General features: G+C 38.6%; 1 protein-coding gene across 1 annotated transcript in view; it reads right to left on the bottom strand.

Annotated features, from left to right (window-relative positions):
• Positions 1-15,316, bottom strand: part of PLPP4 (phospholipid phosphatase 4) — a 60,244-nt gene that overhangs the window by 31,283 nt on the left and 13,645 nt on the right. The window contains exons 2-5 of the mRNA XM_068399336.1: positions 10,833-10,941; positions 6,369-6,459; positions 2,947-3,010; positions 1,338-1,462 (exon numbers count right to left, since the gene is read on the bottom strand). Coding sequence (XP_068255437.1) covers positions 1,338-1,462; positions 2,947-3,010; positions 6,369-6,459; positions 10,833-10,941 — 389 coding nt within the window. The remainder of the gene's footprint in view (positions 1-1,337; positions 1,463-2,946; positions 3,011-6,368; positions 6,460-10,832; positions 10,942-15,316) is intronic.

The following is a 15,316-nucleotide window of genomic DNA, read 5'->3' as shown; positions in this document are numbered from 1 at the left end:
ACTTACTGGTACTCAATTGGCAGTTCTCGGAAACAGAACAGCACAAGGCAATAAACAATACTGGCCAAAAAACAAAAAAAGCTCACAGTAATCAAGTTACTTTACATATGAAAGGAAGATTTATTAGACACTTGACATAAAACACTCTAGAAGTCAGCTCCTCAAGACAGAGGAAGGAAACTTTGTAAACATCTGAGTTAATATAACTAATTAAATCAGACATAAGAGTTTTCATAAAGCCACCTAAATGTCTGTCAGGATACAGCATAAGCTAGGGGTAACTGAACAAACCATCTGACCTAGATTGAGGACCACCTCAAAGCCAAATGGAGTGACAAGTGACTGTGCTGTCCTAGGAGCAGACAAGAAACCACAGAAGCTCCAAACTGTGCCAGATTTACCCATTTCCTGCCCACCTGCTCCTCTAAATAAGATACTATTAATACACCAGTTCCCCTGTTACATGCGACCTCTGTGCTGCCATGCTGAGAGAAAAGTCAGGACAGAGCTGCCATGTGCTCCTGCTTGTGTCCAGGCAAAGCAGTCCTGTGGCAGTAGACATCTGAACATGGATGTATAAGAACCCTTCAAAATCAAGGCCCACACAGACAAGGATGCCTTTAGCCACAGCCAGCAGTGGACACTGTCAAAAGAGTAAGAAAACAGGGAATGAAAGAATCATCCTTCTACTGGCATATTACAATAGCTTCTAGTGCTATAGGGACTTCGTGAGCCTCACTTTGTACCCAGTTCATCAGGATGAACAGCATCAAAATCATGCGACGTGATCTCTGTGTATTCCTTTCTACTCCTTCCACCTTCAAGCATACAACCTCCCATGAAGAAACCTGAATGATAAAAGCAGTTGCACTGTCTTTGTGACTTGAACTTTGGTTTAATAGATCTAGTACTTGAAAGATATTAACTAGATCTTGTCAGAAACTATGCAGGTCAAACACGCCTTGTCACATTTCATACTTCAATTGAATATAACAAAATAAATATTTACTGTGTAGACAAAGGTTGCATACAGAGGGCTGCATCAGGGAACAGATGCCCCCTCAGAACCACACTGTTTTCTTTAACCTTGAATAGTGCTTCACTCTACTGATAGTCGTGTTGTGGCTCTCAGTGAAGTCAGGTAGTTCTCAAGATAAGGAAGGGTCACAGGCTCCCAACTTTATTTCCAGAAGGGAATTCCTGGCACTGGTGACCTAAAACAGCAGTGCAGGCCCCTCCAGCAAAAATCAGGTTCATGATCTAACAAAAAAAGAGCAATTCCAAAACATTGATAGGACAGCTTTTTACAAAAAAGGCACCGTTTTAAATGAACTTACAGGAAGAGTGGATACTCGGAAAGCTTTTTCTGCCTTCAGACACCAGATCTGGATCACCTGTGCAGTGCATTTCAGAGTTCATTACTCCATCTGGAAAGCAGCGGTAAAAGAAATCGGGACGCGGTCTACAAAAAACACCATGGATATTAAAAATATAAAAGCTGTAGTAACAAATAAACCTCAGAGCGATTATTACATTTACTGATTATTACATACAGAGTTCGTTCCCTCCTGCCTTAACACAGCAACAGAAATGCTTTGTTTTCCTTGAATAAGCAATTCAAGGTCACTTTTTTTACAGGCAGGGTCTCTCAGGGAAGCTTCCAGTGCAGCATGGAAGTGGGAGTTGTCTCTGAAAATGAACATGCAGGGCTACGCTTGCCTACAGCAATCAATCTTGCACAGCACTTCCAGTGACAGAGCAAAGTAGCGTAGCAACCCCACAAAGTTGGAGAAGTCTTGCCAACACACCTAGCTGAGAACAGGACTGCAACTTAGGCTACAAGACTGGCACCAAAACAACCACCGAATTCTAATGCCAGCCTTGATGCTGACTCTCTAATTGCATTGAACAAACCTCTGAGTTCCTTTTGACCCTGCTCTGAGCTGAATGATAGCACACAGGTCTGACTGGTGTCATAGTGATCCTGAGCTAATAAACCATTTGCCTTGCTTCTCCACATGACCACAGATTCAGAGACAAGCTGACAGAGCAACTGGTTAGCTTGGAGTGCAGGCAAAATGAGCTCATGTCTGCCTGAAGAAGATGGTGCAGACATTCTTAATTATATTTCAAAAGCATCCTTAAAATAAAAGTGCCAAGTACCATTATTGTCAGGGCATCGGTACTGTAACAGAGAGGGTTCATCAGAAACCAAGCATGAATACTGATTCCTCAATGCTGCAAACACAGGTCAACAACAAATGCAGCATCGGGCTCTAAACAGTGCATGAAGTCAAGTCAAATACATATTTTTCAGCTGAAATTATTCAGAATTTTGATAAAGATCAAAAAAATACCTAAAAAAAGTATTTTCCAGAGAATTTTGTTTCCTCTTATTTTTCTGAACCCTTAATTCAAATTTATGCTTCCCTAAAAAATGGCCTATCTAGGAGTCCACTTATTGCTTAGCTCCCGGGTTTGTTCTGCCATGTATCTTGATGCTATCTGGAAATACCACATTCAGTAATATGCTTCACACAAAATGCAGGCACTGGGTTATATTGAGACTAAATTGATTCCTATTTAATCAGACTAGTAGCACTGGCATCTAAGCTCCCACATGCTGTGGCTCTTCCCTTGTGTTGCCAGTTTAATGAACTAATTTCAGCTCATACCTTTTCTTTCAAACTCCTCATTTGTCTGGATCTACCAACCTGTCAAACAAATAACAAAACACAAGGGCATAGATTCCTACCACAGCTGGATGTCACATAATGAAGTTGTACAACGCCCGTACCAGGGAAAGGAGAGCTTCACAGGGGCTTGCTCTAATTCAATGTGCTTTGGAGCTGCAGCTATCTTTTTATTAACATGTATTGTATTTGTCTATCTGTCTTCATTTCTCATAACAGCTAAAGCTATCACTTATAACATGACAAGACTTACCTTCCCACTATTAATTTAATAGTATTTGTGCAGACGCCATTCAGAGCTAGAGCCAAGGAAACAGCTACAAAACAGAAGGAACAAACAAAACAATAATAACCTAAATACCAAGCTATAAATTGCAGCATTACAGCATCTGATTTACAGAGTGAAACCTTTACTGGACTGAAAACTGAATGATCTTTGCAGCCTACTGTATTTCTTATTACCCAGACTAAGGAAAGACCCCAGAGCATCATAATAATCACATGACTGACTTTGTTCTGCTTTTACTCTTGAGAAATCTTATCTCCTTATGCAAAGCCGGTTTTCATATCATGCCATTTGCACAGGCATAAATCATCAATGGAAACAACTATTAAAGAATGAAGTACTGTGTTCATCAGTTTTGCAATTTACTGGATCAAAATCTTATGCTCTTTGGGTCAAGGAGAATTCCTGTATAGACCTATACATAAGATATATATACATATATGTGTGTGTGTGTGTTTATGTATGTATATATGTATGACACAATTAAAAAGTCCACTTTCAGGCTAAAGGACTGCCTTTTGGCTAAAACTAGGCTAGGATTTTTTTTTTTCTTTCAAAAGGATGTCAATGTTTTGACTACAAATCTTGACATTTTCCCCTTACATGTGCTCCCAGAACTAACCAATTTTCCTAATAAAACTGGAGTAATAAACAGGAACTGTCACACAAGGTATGACTGAATCATCTTTTTTATTTGTACATGCATGCCAAGTCCCTAGACCTTCCGAATAACCTCCTCTAAAGCCTGTGGAGATCTCTGCCTTGATTCCAGTGGCACTTGGATCCAGGGCATACACTCCTTTTAGATTAAAACTGATTTAATGTTGCAGTCCACACTGTAGCTCCCTGTCACAACACAAGAGCCACTGAATTTTATTTCCCATCAGAAAAAAAAATCTATCAGGCAAATCTCTGAGTTCCAGCAGAACAGTTACAGTAATATAACTTTTGATTATGACAGCTACATGAGCTATCTTCTCATTGGACTGCTGCCCCAGATGCTAAACTTCAGCAGCACTCATCCTGTCTCCATAAAATCTTTGCCTGAGGGTATTACAGATCATAAAAATGTGTGTTACAGGATCTATTTTTCTTTAAGTTAAAAAAAAGGAAGTCCTCCATCAAAGCAAAAACAAGGGTTTTCTCAGACTACAGCAGTAGCTGCCAGCAAAAATAAAAGAACAAGTCAATCCTAGAGACACTGATCTTGTTCAAAAAAGTCTTCCACTTTCAACACCTACATTCATAGTGACCACTCAGTCCCATGCTCTCTTTTTCCTCTCGTTTTCTCTCAGTTATTTATGGTGATTGCATGGTGAACTGAAATTTTCCAGAGAGTAAAATGCATATGACCAGCAATGTCACAGCATTACATTTTCCTTTTTAAAAAATGGGAGATGTAGAGGCATCTACTTTCTGAGACATGCGGTAAAGTTTACTCTCTTCACTGAGCTTTGTCTTGATTGTTCATTGCATACCTGACTGAACCACTGGTGCACATGCCTTAAAATGGCAATCCAAGTATCAAATGAGAATGTGAACGTAAGTTGATAAACAAATCGCATTTGCTTTCATTTTGGGAAAGATTCATACTGCCCACCAAAAGTCATATAATCTAGTCAGTAGATTGATGTAGGCACTTCCAGGGGAAAGACTAAGGATACCTTCATTAAGAAAATAACCACTCCTTACCCTAGATGCACTGAATGACCTTCTTTATATTAATGGCTATATGAGGGACAAAGCATTTTCACATCCTTTTAACTTCTGATCTCTTCTACGTACAATGCCTAAAGAAATTCACCTTTTGGGGGACTTCCTGATCGTTCATTATGAACATTATGTGCCAGATGTCAGCAAATCAGCAAAGCTCCACCACAGTTAATGAATCTTCACGTCAGCTTCACATCACCAGACACATTAATATAGTGAATCATATTAATATACAGTACATTTGAACATAATTAAGCCATGAGAAGTTCCACACTTATGGCACATACTGAATGGGATACCCTGCAGTACAGAACACCAAGGCTGGGGTTTCCTTAAAGTCTGGGTAGCAAGGAGAATACTGGGAAAGCTGGCAAGTTTTCTCCTGGACATTATGGAGGGAATCATAACAGAAGGCAAGAACAGCAGAAAAAAATAATGTCTCTTTAGAACAAAAAGGTGAGAATAAGTGACAGAGAAACTAATCCAAAGCTCATTTCCTTCTTAAACAACAGAAAGTGAAACTCAGAACTGTGACTGTATGCATTTTATGAATCAGAGTGATTTCTACTGAATGGACTTGTCAGTAAAATATCACTGTAAGACATTTCAGAACTTACTACAAATGACTGGCAGCAGCCAAAACAAAACTAGGATCTTTTCACACTTGTGTTAGAGCAACTAGAGAAAGAACAAGCTATGGGAACCCAGCCTTCTATAAAAAAAATTTTCAAAGGCAGATACATAGTGCCATTTACACCCTATCTATTTAAGGCAAGGCTGAGTATTGGTTTGACCTTACGATCTAAAGGCCAATAAATTAAAGTGTAAATTAGCCAGTAAAACAGAATTTCAGAATTAGGCGTATTTCAAACATGTTGCCAACAAAAACATTTGCAGTTCTTAGTGCTTCAGAGTACCCTCTGCCAGTGAAAGCGCTTTAGTCAATTTTGGCCTCTGGCAATATCTATGTAAAAAGGATCTGGGCATATATCACTAAAAGATTTCAAAAGATAGGCACAGACAGAATTAGCTGAAACAGTTTAAGACTTACCATCCCCATTGCCCACCTGCTCCTTTGCTCAAAGTTGTTGCCTACAACTGTAGTTAGACCTCACCCATAACACAACCATAGCAGTTCACAGTCCAGGATTAAGTGCACATCTAACTCCACTGGTAGTTTAAGATGAAACATCAGCTTGTGCTTAGAAAAGCTGATCCATAAGCATAGATTTTGCAATGGGGAAGAGTAAACTCCAGGAGTAGGTCAGAGAAAGCAATGAGAGGAGTAATTTCCTACACTAAGCAGCTGAGTCTCACAGGACTTTCCAGTCAAACCCTTAATTTATAACAGCTACAAGTATAAATAAGAGGTAAGTAATAGATTGGCTGTGACAGAAAAATATACATCTGAAGAGTCTCTCAGATGGTCTGGTCTTTGCTGATCGAATTCTGGCCCTTGCTAGCTAGATTGTGGAGTTAAGGCACTGAATTTGTACATTTAGAAACATACATTTAAAAAAAAGGCTTTTGTGAGATGGCTTGCAACTGTAACTGCACTGAAAACTACTGTAACAGACTGTAACGGAGACAGGTTTTCTTCAAGGCTTAGACTACAATTGGAATCAATCTCTGAGAGCTATTACACATTTTCCATCTTGAAGTATGACATACATTACCTAAGAAAGCCTCTTTAATTTCAGTCTTGTCTGTTCGCCGGATTATTTTCACCACAAAAATGACTGCTAGTGGCGTAAGGAACGAAATTGCCTGCAAGAGATAACAAATATCATGTGTGAGAGCATCAATTCCTTTTCAGTCCAACTGATTAATAATTAGTTCCAGTTAGCTCCATTTAAACTGGAAGGCTGAATGATCTTTATCAAACTCTTGACCTTAAGCAAAGTGGGATGATTTGTCGTTGCACTGAGCAACGAATACATTAAAACTGTAATATAACTGTGGGTTATAATTGATTTGTCATTGCCTGGAGCTGCATTTAAAATGTCAGCTTCATAAATGAAAAAGCAACAGCCTAAAGTCCACAAAAATCATGCACTGATCCATATAGATCCTGTACATTTTTTCCACGCTAAGCATTGCTCTAGAAGGCAGCCCATCCAGGCTGTGCTCTCAGTAAAACACTATTCAACATAACAGACTCCGGCACCAACTTTGGACATTTTAAAATGCTTTTTATTTTACTTTTCATTTTCTTTTTAACTGTCATTCTTGAATGTATTGAGAAGATCACATCTTTATGATTCTTTCACTTACAAGTGTTTGGATGTGGAGACAACTGCTTGATTTTGTTCAAAAACAGAAAAACAACACCTGAACATCTACAAGAATACTCACTGGTTAAGCAGGATCGTATTCTTTTATTGTCAGTGCTTGTAGGACAGGATTCCTCCTACAAGGAACCTGACATGGCATCTGCACATCAATACGCACACTTGATTTCCACGAACACCATCTCCATTATCATAGAGCAATGTGGCCTATGCTTGATGATTCACTGTAAATGCACCAGTTATCCCAAAAGCATCCTGCTTCATGCAGCATCTGTATATTGCAGTCTGTCCTCCCAGAGCAGGTGTTTATTGTCTTTCTCCAGAGAGACGTATCAGTTTCTCCCAAGCACAATACCAGGGAGTTTTTAATTAGTAACTTGCCATGGAAACTATGATTTTGTTCCCAACTGGTCCTTCCAGCATCCCTTCTGTCTCAGACCTTCAGTTGCAGAGGTAAAAGGCAACTTGTAGGCAAGGTAGTCCATTTATGCTTCTTGCTGGTTCCAGTCTAAGTTAACCAGTTCCTTCCTGGAATCTACAAACCTCTCCACAAACATTTGTTCAAAACATTTGTTTGAACGTTTGTTCAAAAACAAGTCAAGGTCTTTCAAAAGCATTTATTCTCTTGAGAAAAGTGAAAATGACTTTTTTTCTTTTAAACAAGGTGAAAATTAAGCTCTATATGGCACAAGGGGTGCCAGGGCTTATCTTTACTGAGGCTGAACAGCACCTTACTTCTTAAACAGCCTCACTGAAATAAAAAGCAGACGCAGGAGAGACACATTATGACAGAAGATGTGTGACTCTCTTCTTTTTATAATACAGATTAATCCCAGTCCTCGTTGTCTTGTTTTAGAATACCTGAGTAGGGAACAACATGAAAATGCACTGCATTTGTTATTTCGGTAGTGCATCTTGGACCAGATTCCCCTCATCTGCATTTGCAAAATATTATCTAACTCAGTGAGCCACGCAGATCAAAACACAGCCTGGAGTCTGCTCCCCTTTTTCACATTTAGAAAGGCAGCCACCAGGTTTTGTGCAAAAATAAGCACCATTTCCACTTAAAACTCCCTTCTGTCTACAGTGTGTAAGATTCAAATTAGGATGCCAGTCCCATGTTACTGCTCCAGAAACGTTCACTTCTCTATCCTCAGTAATAGTTTAATTTCTGCTTTCAGAGACAAAGAGTGAAATAAAAAATGGTTAAAGCAGAACCTAGAATTACTAATTTCATTCTAAAAAGTAAGGATTGCCATCAGAAAAGAAGAAAGATATCTGCATTCCATTGTTGAAGAACACGTAGAAATATAGCCAGGCTGGCAGGCTTATAGTGATGGTTTGATGGAGTTCGAAATCTTTTGAACAAGCAGGAGCAGCAGAAAATATGAACAAAGAATAGAATTCAAGTGGCAGCTTGTTCCAAGCCACTTCACAATCAATCTTCAGAAACCTGGTAAATTTCTGCAGATTTCCTCATATTTCACAAGCCTATGGACTTTTGAGAGAGATGAAGAACTATTCGTGTTTGAAGTACATTGCTGTTCCTTTCACAAAAGCATTAGCTGGAAGGTGTTTTTTACTCTGCAGCAAAATGCACATATAAAGAAAGTTTGGCTTGCTAAAGACTCCTTTTTCTTTATTTTGCAAAAAGATTGGATGGCTCATACCTATAACAGATTTGGCAACAGTCTAATGAACAATACTCTCCTCTGATGTATCTCTGCAATGTTTTCTTTTCCAGCAGTGAAATATTCCAACATTGCCTTGCTTTTGTGCAACATGGACAAAATCTCTCTCATTCATTATTCATCCTGGCAAGCCAGAGATATGCTAAAGTTATAGGGACTCCCACATATTTCCATGCATTCAAGAGAAGGTGACAGTACCTTACACTTTCCAAGACAATTAATATCTACTGACAGAGAGACAGAACAAGGCTCAGACCTTTCCAGTCCTTGTGGCTTGCATGCAGAGATCAGCTTTGTCTAATTTGGATCTGGGTTTGGAGTATTCACAACATTTCTCTTGAATTCAAAATCTCTCAGCATATAAAATAATCGAGCAGTTCTTAAAGTCTTCGAGATTGCTTTCTGGTAAGCCATAGCCATACTTTTCAATATCAGAGTACAATAGTGGCAAAAAATTCTTTACATAATGAAAGCTTGTGATCAATGCTAGAGTTGGACTTTTCTTCTTTTTAATTAAAGAAATAAGAAAAAACACTTAGAAATCATCGATGTTTCTTAATTTAAGAAGCTGTTCACTGAGTTACTGAGATCTCAAGGGTCTGAGCCAGAAAGAGAAGACAGACTATACAAAACATTACTGACTCAGAGCTGCCTGGAAGTTCCACCTGCCATGAAGTATACCAAAAGCTGGCTCTATGGAAAGTGGTTAACAGGGAAACGTACTACGCTTACATCCCAGAATTGTGCTTCCCAGTGGCTACTGCCTAGAGAACAGAGGATGGACTGATGATTATCCCAACTGGTTTCAAAAATAGTTCCACCACAGCAGCAAACCCCTGTACAATGATTCACTATTGGTCCTTGAACTCAAGTTATAAACGCAGATCAGACAAACCATGTAGCAAGGTAATGCTCAGCATAAGGAAAACTGGCAGAATTAAACTCAGTGTCTTTCCTAGCACAACAATTTAATGTTTGGGTTTGTGGGTTTTTTTTTGTTTTTACACAGCTGTCTTCCATTTCAGGAAAAACATATATTTTCACTCATCCAGGCTGAAAAAGTACTTAATAGAGCTTGTTCTTAATGCAATGTAAACTATGCTGGTGAATTTAAAACCAGGCCTTCAGCCTCTGTCATGGAAGGCTGGGATATATTGTTGCCTCATAAATAGGAAGCACCTTTAAGTTGTTCCTTACTTAACGAAAAAGTTTCTATAACTGAAGACCTGAGCCTTTTAAAGAAAAAAAAAAAACATTGAAGACAAGTTACATAGCTGATTTGCATTTATTCTGAATTCAAGCCCTAACCTGAAAGTAAAATCCTGGCTTCACTGAAGACACAGGAAAAGATGCTTTGACATAAGGGTACTAGGATTTGACCTCATCTGCTTTGCCCATTCCTGCAAAATCTCCACTTTGACTGATGAAGCTTTTGCAAAGATTGACCTCCTTGTTTTAATAGCCTGAACTATACTGATAATTTCTTAGCATTTCCGTAGTGGTCTTAGTGCACTCATATAGTTATACATGTAGATTATTATGATTATTAATCATTGCTAGTGAAGGTTATCAAAACCACGAATTTTGATAACCATACAAACCACTAAAATCAGAGGGACAGTCTGCATGTCAACATGAGCTGTGCGGAGAGAGCCAGAACAGTGACAGCAGAGCAGCTCTATATCTTTAGTATGCTTGTTGGCAGAAGCTAAAACAAAGGTTTTGTCTACGTGGAAAAAAAAAACACAGAAGTATTTGGAGGCAAATATCTCAGTGCCTAACCTGCCTAAAACAAATCGGATTTCAAAATTTAAGCACTTAATCTAGTAAGAGCATGGCAAGGTTTTCTCAGGTCACCCAACCAGCTAATTCAAAAAGCTTCTCTAATCATTTCTCTAGCATCCCTCTAAGTTAACACTAGCTTAAATCTTAAACTGTAAAATCAACATTCATAAATTCAGTCACCTGGTAAAGCTGCTTTTTGGAAACTCCCCACGATTTCCTACATTTTGCCACTTTGGACATGTCTGGTTTGGAAAACAATTGTTATTAGATTTAAAGGAACATCCTATACTTCTGAAAGGTTTCCTACTGCTTATGAAATGAAAGTGTACTTAGTTTACAGCCATCAAATGACCAATAAACTTTTAGTACTTACAAACATAAGACGCGTAGGTATATTGTCTGATTGCACCAAAGGATTTTTATACAGCCAGATCTCTTCTGGCTGGATAACCCGCTGGAATGGATCCAAAAATTCTGTAAAACTGAAAAGAAGTATTAAAGATAAAATTTTTACACAATTTGAAATGATGACCAAAAAACACAGAAAAGTCCTGCTGATTTAAAACTTCCCCAAAAGTTAATTATGGTAAGCATGCCTGAATTATGCTTATAATACATTGCTATCCTACCTCACCACTTTTTAGTAATACAACCTTCATAAATATACACTAAGGAAAATTATTTTTATAAGTCTATATTCTACAACTTCATAAAAGTTCCATAAACTTTTCTGTGGAGAATAAATTGTCATTTTATTTTTTGTGGGAAAAGTGTGCAAAGAATATTGTGGGACTAGAAAAATCACATGTAGCAGATGTTTTACACTGAAGAAATTATACACTAGATATCAAACACAAAATGTGTCTTTCAAACATCAACATCCAGTCTTTGAAGTATGACAGTTGTATTTGCAGGATCACAAAGCAGGGAGAAAGCAGCAGCCCAGACAATTCCTGCTACTGCTAGAAAGAACAGATAACTTTAGAGAAGATCTCCAAAACAGCCTTATTCCTACAACAGCATGGGCTCATAGAAACACAATTTTCTTTTTTCAGATTCCCAGTATTTTGTTTTGGCTGTCAAGCTTAAGAAGAATCTAGCTCTACCAGAAACGTCTCATTCTACCAAAACTGACTGTTTTAATTTCATTCTCATGTCATTTAGCTCTCAAAAACAAACAAACAAAAAACCCAACAAACAAACCAACCAAACAACAAAACCCCACAGCTTTGCAATTATGTTATTTTGAAAGGAAGAGCATCAAAATAATATGCTGAGGTTATAGTATTGAGTTTGCATGGCAAGGTTTTGTTGTGGGGGAGCTACAAGGGTGGCTTCTGTGAGAAGCTGCTAGAAGCTTCCCCTGAGTCCAACAGAGCCAATGCCAGCCGGTTTCAAGGTGGACCCAACGCTGGCCAAGGCCGAGGCCATCAGGGACAGTGGTAGCACCTCTGGGATAACATAGTTAAGAAGAGAAAAAAGTTGCTGTGCACACAGCAATTGCAGCTGAAGAGAGGAGTGAGAATATGTGAGAGAAACAGCCCTGCAGACACCAAGGTCAGTGAAGAAGGAGCAGGAGGAGCAGAGATTCCCCTGCAGCCCATGGTGAAGACCACAGTAAAGTCAGAGGCCTGAGTATGACATCCGACACGTGTCACCTGGAAGAGTTGAATAGCAGAGTTCACAGCTACACCGTCCAGGACTTAACATGTATTATGAAGATGTATAAAGGATCTACAGCCAGGAGGTACTTCACCGCTGTCATCTAAACATACATAAATAGATAAGCACATGCATGCCTGGCCATACAAGAAATTAAAGAAGCCAGCTAAGTTTCAATGACTACATCTTTCAGCCACTCACATCTTATCTGACATACTGCCTCAGGTATCTGCTGGTCTGATAACCGTTTTGAGGCAGTTCTCAAAGCTCTGGGACTGATGGATTCGCCAAGGAAGGCCCTGAAGTAGAGACACATCCTTTGACATATCTAGGCCTTGAAGCTTTTCTACTAACTGCAAAAAGCAAACAATACACAAACATTTATGCTTCAAGGTGATCACAGTATATCTGTGCACCAGTGCACTTTTGGAAAACATTATCACATTAGACCAGAGATTTAATTAATTAAGACATTTCACATTATGAGCAAATGCCAACAGAGTTAAAGGTTTGGGCTCTTCTTGTTCTTTTGTTTCCTGTCTCCTTGTAAACTAAGAAAACTGAGATTAAAGTATATTTGTTTAAATCTGAGAAATTAAATGAAAATCAAATTCATAGTTCTCACAGGAATCATATTGTGACACTGTAAATACATGCTAAGTCATAAGATTTAATTCCTTCAAGAGCAAAATAACACATGTGCTAAAGAGATGAAACTATAATAAACAACACAAATAGCATCTGATTCCAGTTGAGGACTGATTTTTGGATTAGTATATACTCACTATCTTAGTACTCTTTTAAAGAAAGATCCATTGCAAGAAATCTATCAATGACAGAAACAGCAGTTTTGTATCCACTACCTATTAAATCTAACTATGTATCAATTTCTTCCTCTTACTCGTGTTCTGAACATCTTCCAAGAACAGTGTTCAAATATGCTGAAACATAATGCAAGAAAAGAAGAAATGCTGAAACTGGGTAAAATAATTTCAAAATCACTACTGAAGGAGAAAAAAAATAGATACAGAAGGCAGGCCTTGCCTGTGTGAACAATACAGAAGGACAAAGTAAACAGTTAAAGGAAAGTGACTATATAAAAAGAAATCACTTTTTTATCATCTTCAGAAAGAGCTCAGCTGCTAATTAAATTTTTATGCCAAGACTCGTAAGAGAACAATTCTCTTCCTTTTTTTGAAGTATCATCAATGGGCAACTGGATATGAGATTTCATTAGCTTGAAGGCAATTCCCTTTGTACCCTATTAAACAATCATGAGGACATACTGATTTCTAAGCTGCCTGACACTTAGTGATTTATGTTCCTTCATCCTAACCCAAAGTACAGTCTATTACTATTCATAAGCCAGCACAAGCTTGTTTAAATGACTAGACATTGTTAGAAATGGATGTAGTCCTTGGATAAAGAAGACTGGTTTCTAGACATTTTCTATTATGCTGAAAATACAGACTCAATCATATAACGTCCTCTGGTAGCAGGTGGGAAACTTAGGAAGCTTACTTCATATTAGTACATGAAAATGTAGTATTAGCTTTTTGGCCTTACATTTTCTGCATGTTTACATATTCATCCAACATTTTTAACAGTTTAATATGCAAGATTTTGAACAGTTCAGCCTGATAACACATATTTAAGGGATAAAAGGACTTCCATTAACTTCAAGAGCCTTTAACAGCAACTTTAAAAGCAACCAAAGGGAAACAGAAGCCCTAATTCCATTAAAAACATCAGTGAGGAACAGGTGCCCAAGTGCTTGAGATTGCTTTGGAGATACCAACATTACTGCCTACAACACTACACTAAATAAAAATGTTCTTTTCTGAGGACACAATCACTTCCAGGTTACATTAACTTCATTTCCATTTAACAGCACATAGCCCTTTAAGATAATTTCTGTGCAAGCACCACGTCACAGACTGATCGAGATAAAAGTACACAGTAGTTTTGTGATAATAAGGACTAATAATGTTTTTTATGAAACCATTCACTGGTAGCAAATGAATCAAACATTGCATAAATATTGCCACAGAGTCTTTGACCTGTGCTGCCACCATGGTCTTCATCTCCCATAAGTAACAGCAAGGTATTGAAACAGTAAGCTGAGATGCTAAACAAACGCTGCTTACGGTAGCTACCATTCCCTGGCATTCAGCAGCATGAAATCAAGAAGCAATGTCATTCAGAAGTTGCTAAGATCAGAGAAAGAGCAATATGCAGTGCTGCACTGGCAAAGCTCGTAAGATAGAAACCTTTAAATGTTTGAGTAGAAAAGTATGTTCCCAGTCTAGCAACAACAGGACAGAAATAGGATAGATGGGCCCAACCTTAGGACTGTATTGTTGTGTCCTGTTAGAGCAAGACAGAAGCTACCAGCAATGAAATAATGACTAGCGTTAACCATAGAAGCGCCTACTAGCGTTACAAGGACTGGCAATGGCCAACAGCTCCATTTGCAGAAAGTAACAATTTGAAATCACACAGGGCCTTTGGTCCTGGCAATCTTGGGGACTTAGATATCTTCTTTGTCAAAAGAGTTCATAGGACATTGGAAGGTTAGAGATTGCTTCCTGGGTTTGAGCATCAACTAAAGGATGTACAAGGGGTTGGCTGGTTGGGGGGAGAAGGAGGTGGGGTTGGAGTTTTTTCGTTCTTGCCTTGTCTCTTGCAGACAAGGCTTGACCCAAGTAACAAGTGACAATAACTAAGAGAGGACAGAGAAGTACATGAGGCATGACAAAGCACCAGAAGAGAGTGAACATGAACTTGTGATTGTGATACTCGGTCTTTCATACCAGATACCTAACGACCAACCCTCTTCTTTTCTAAGCTTCGTCTGTTGATAAGTAGGTCTGCTCCCAAAATGGCTTTGTATGCAATTCCTCACTGGAGCAAGTAATGCAAAGGTAGCAGGTATTCATGAATCTCTCTTATAAATCACGTCTGAGGGCTTGTGGAAAAAAAGTTTGACCATTCCCTGACTGCAGAACTCTGTGTGAGGAAACTCACCACTGCCTCTCCCACAGAAACAGGTTAGCTGTGACTGTGCTATTGGAACTCCGCTGTGCACTTTCTTACATGGTTATTTCCTTGAGTATTCCCCAAAACTAGGTCTCAAATCTAGTAGTAAAAGCTTTTGTAGTGTACCTGCTGTGTTAAATTGTGCAATCAGTTGTC

Source organism: Nyctibius grandis, chromosome 4 (assembly GCF_013368605.1).
Source record: "Nyctibius grandis isolate bNycGra1 chromosome 4, bNycGra1.pri, whole genome shotgun sequence".
NCBI classification, from domain to species: Eukaryota; Metazoa; Chordata; class Aves; order Nyctibiiformes; family Nyctibiidae; genus Nyctibius; species Nyctibius grandis.
The sequence above is the reverse complement of the archived record's forward strand: the minus strand, read 5'-3'. Positions and strand labels throughout refer to the sequence as shown.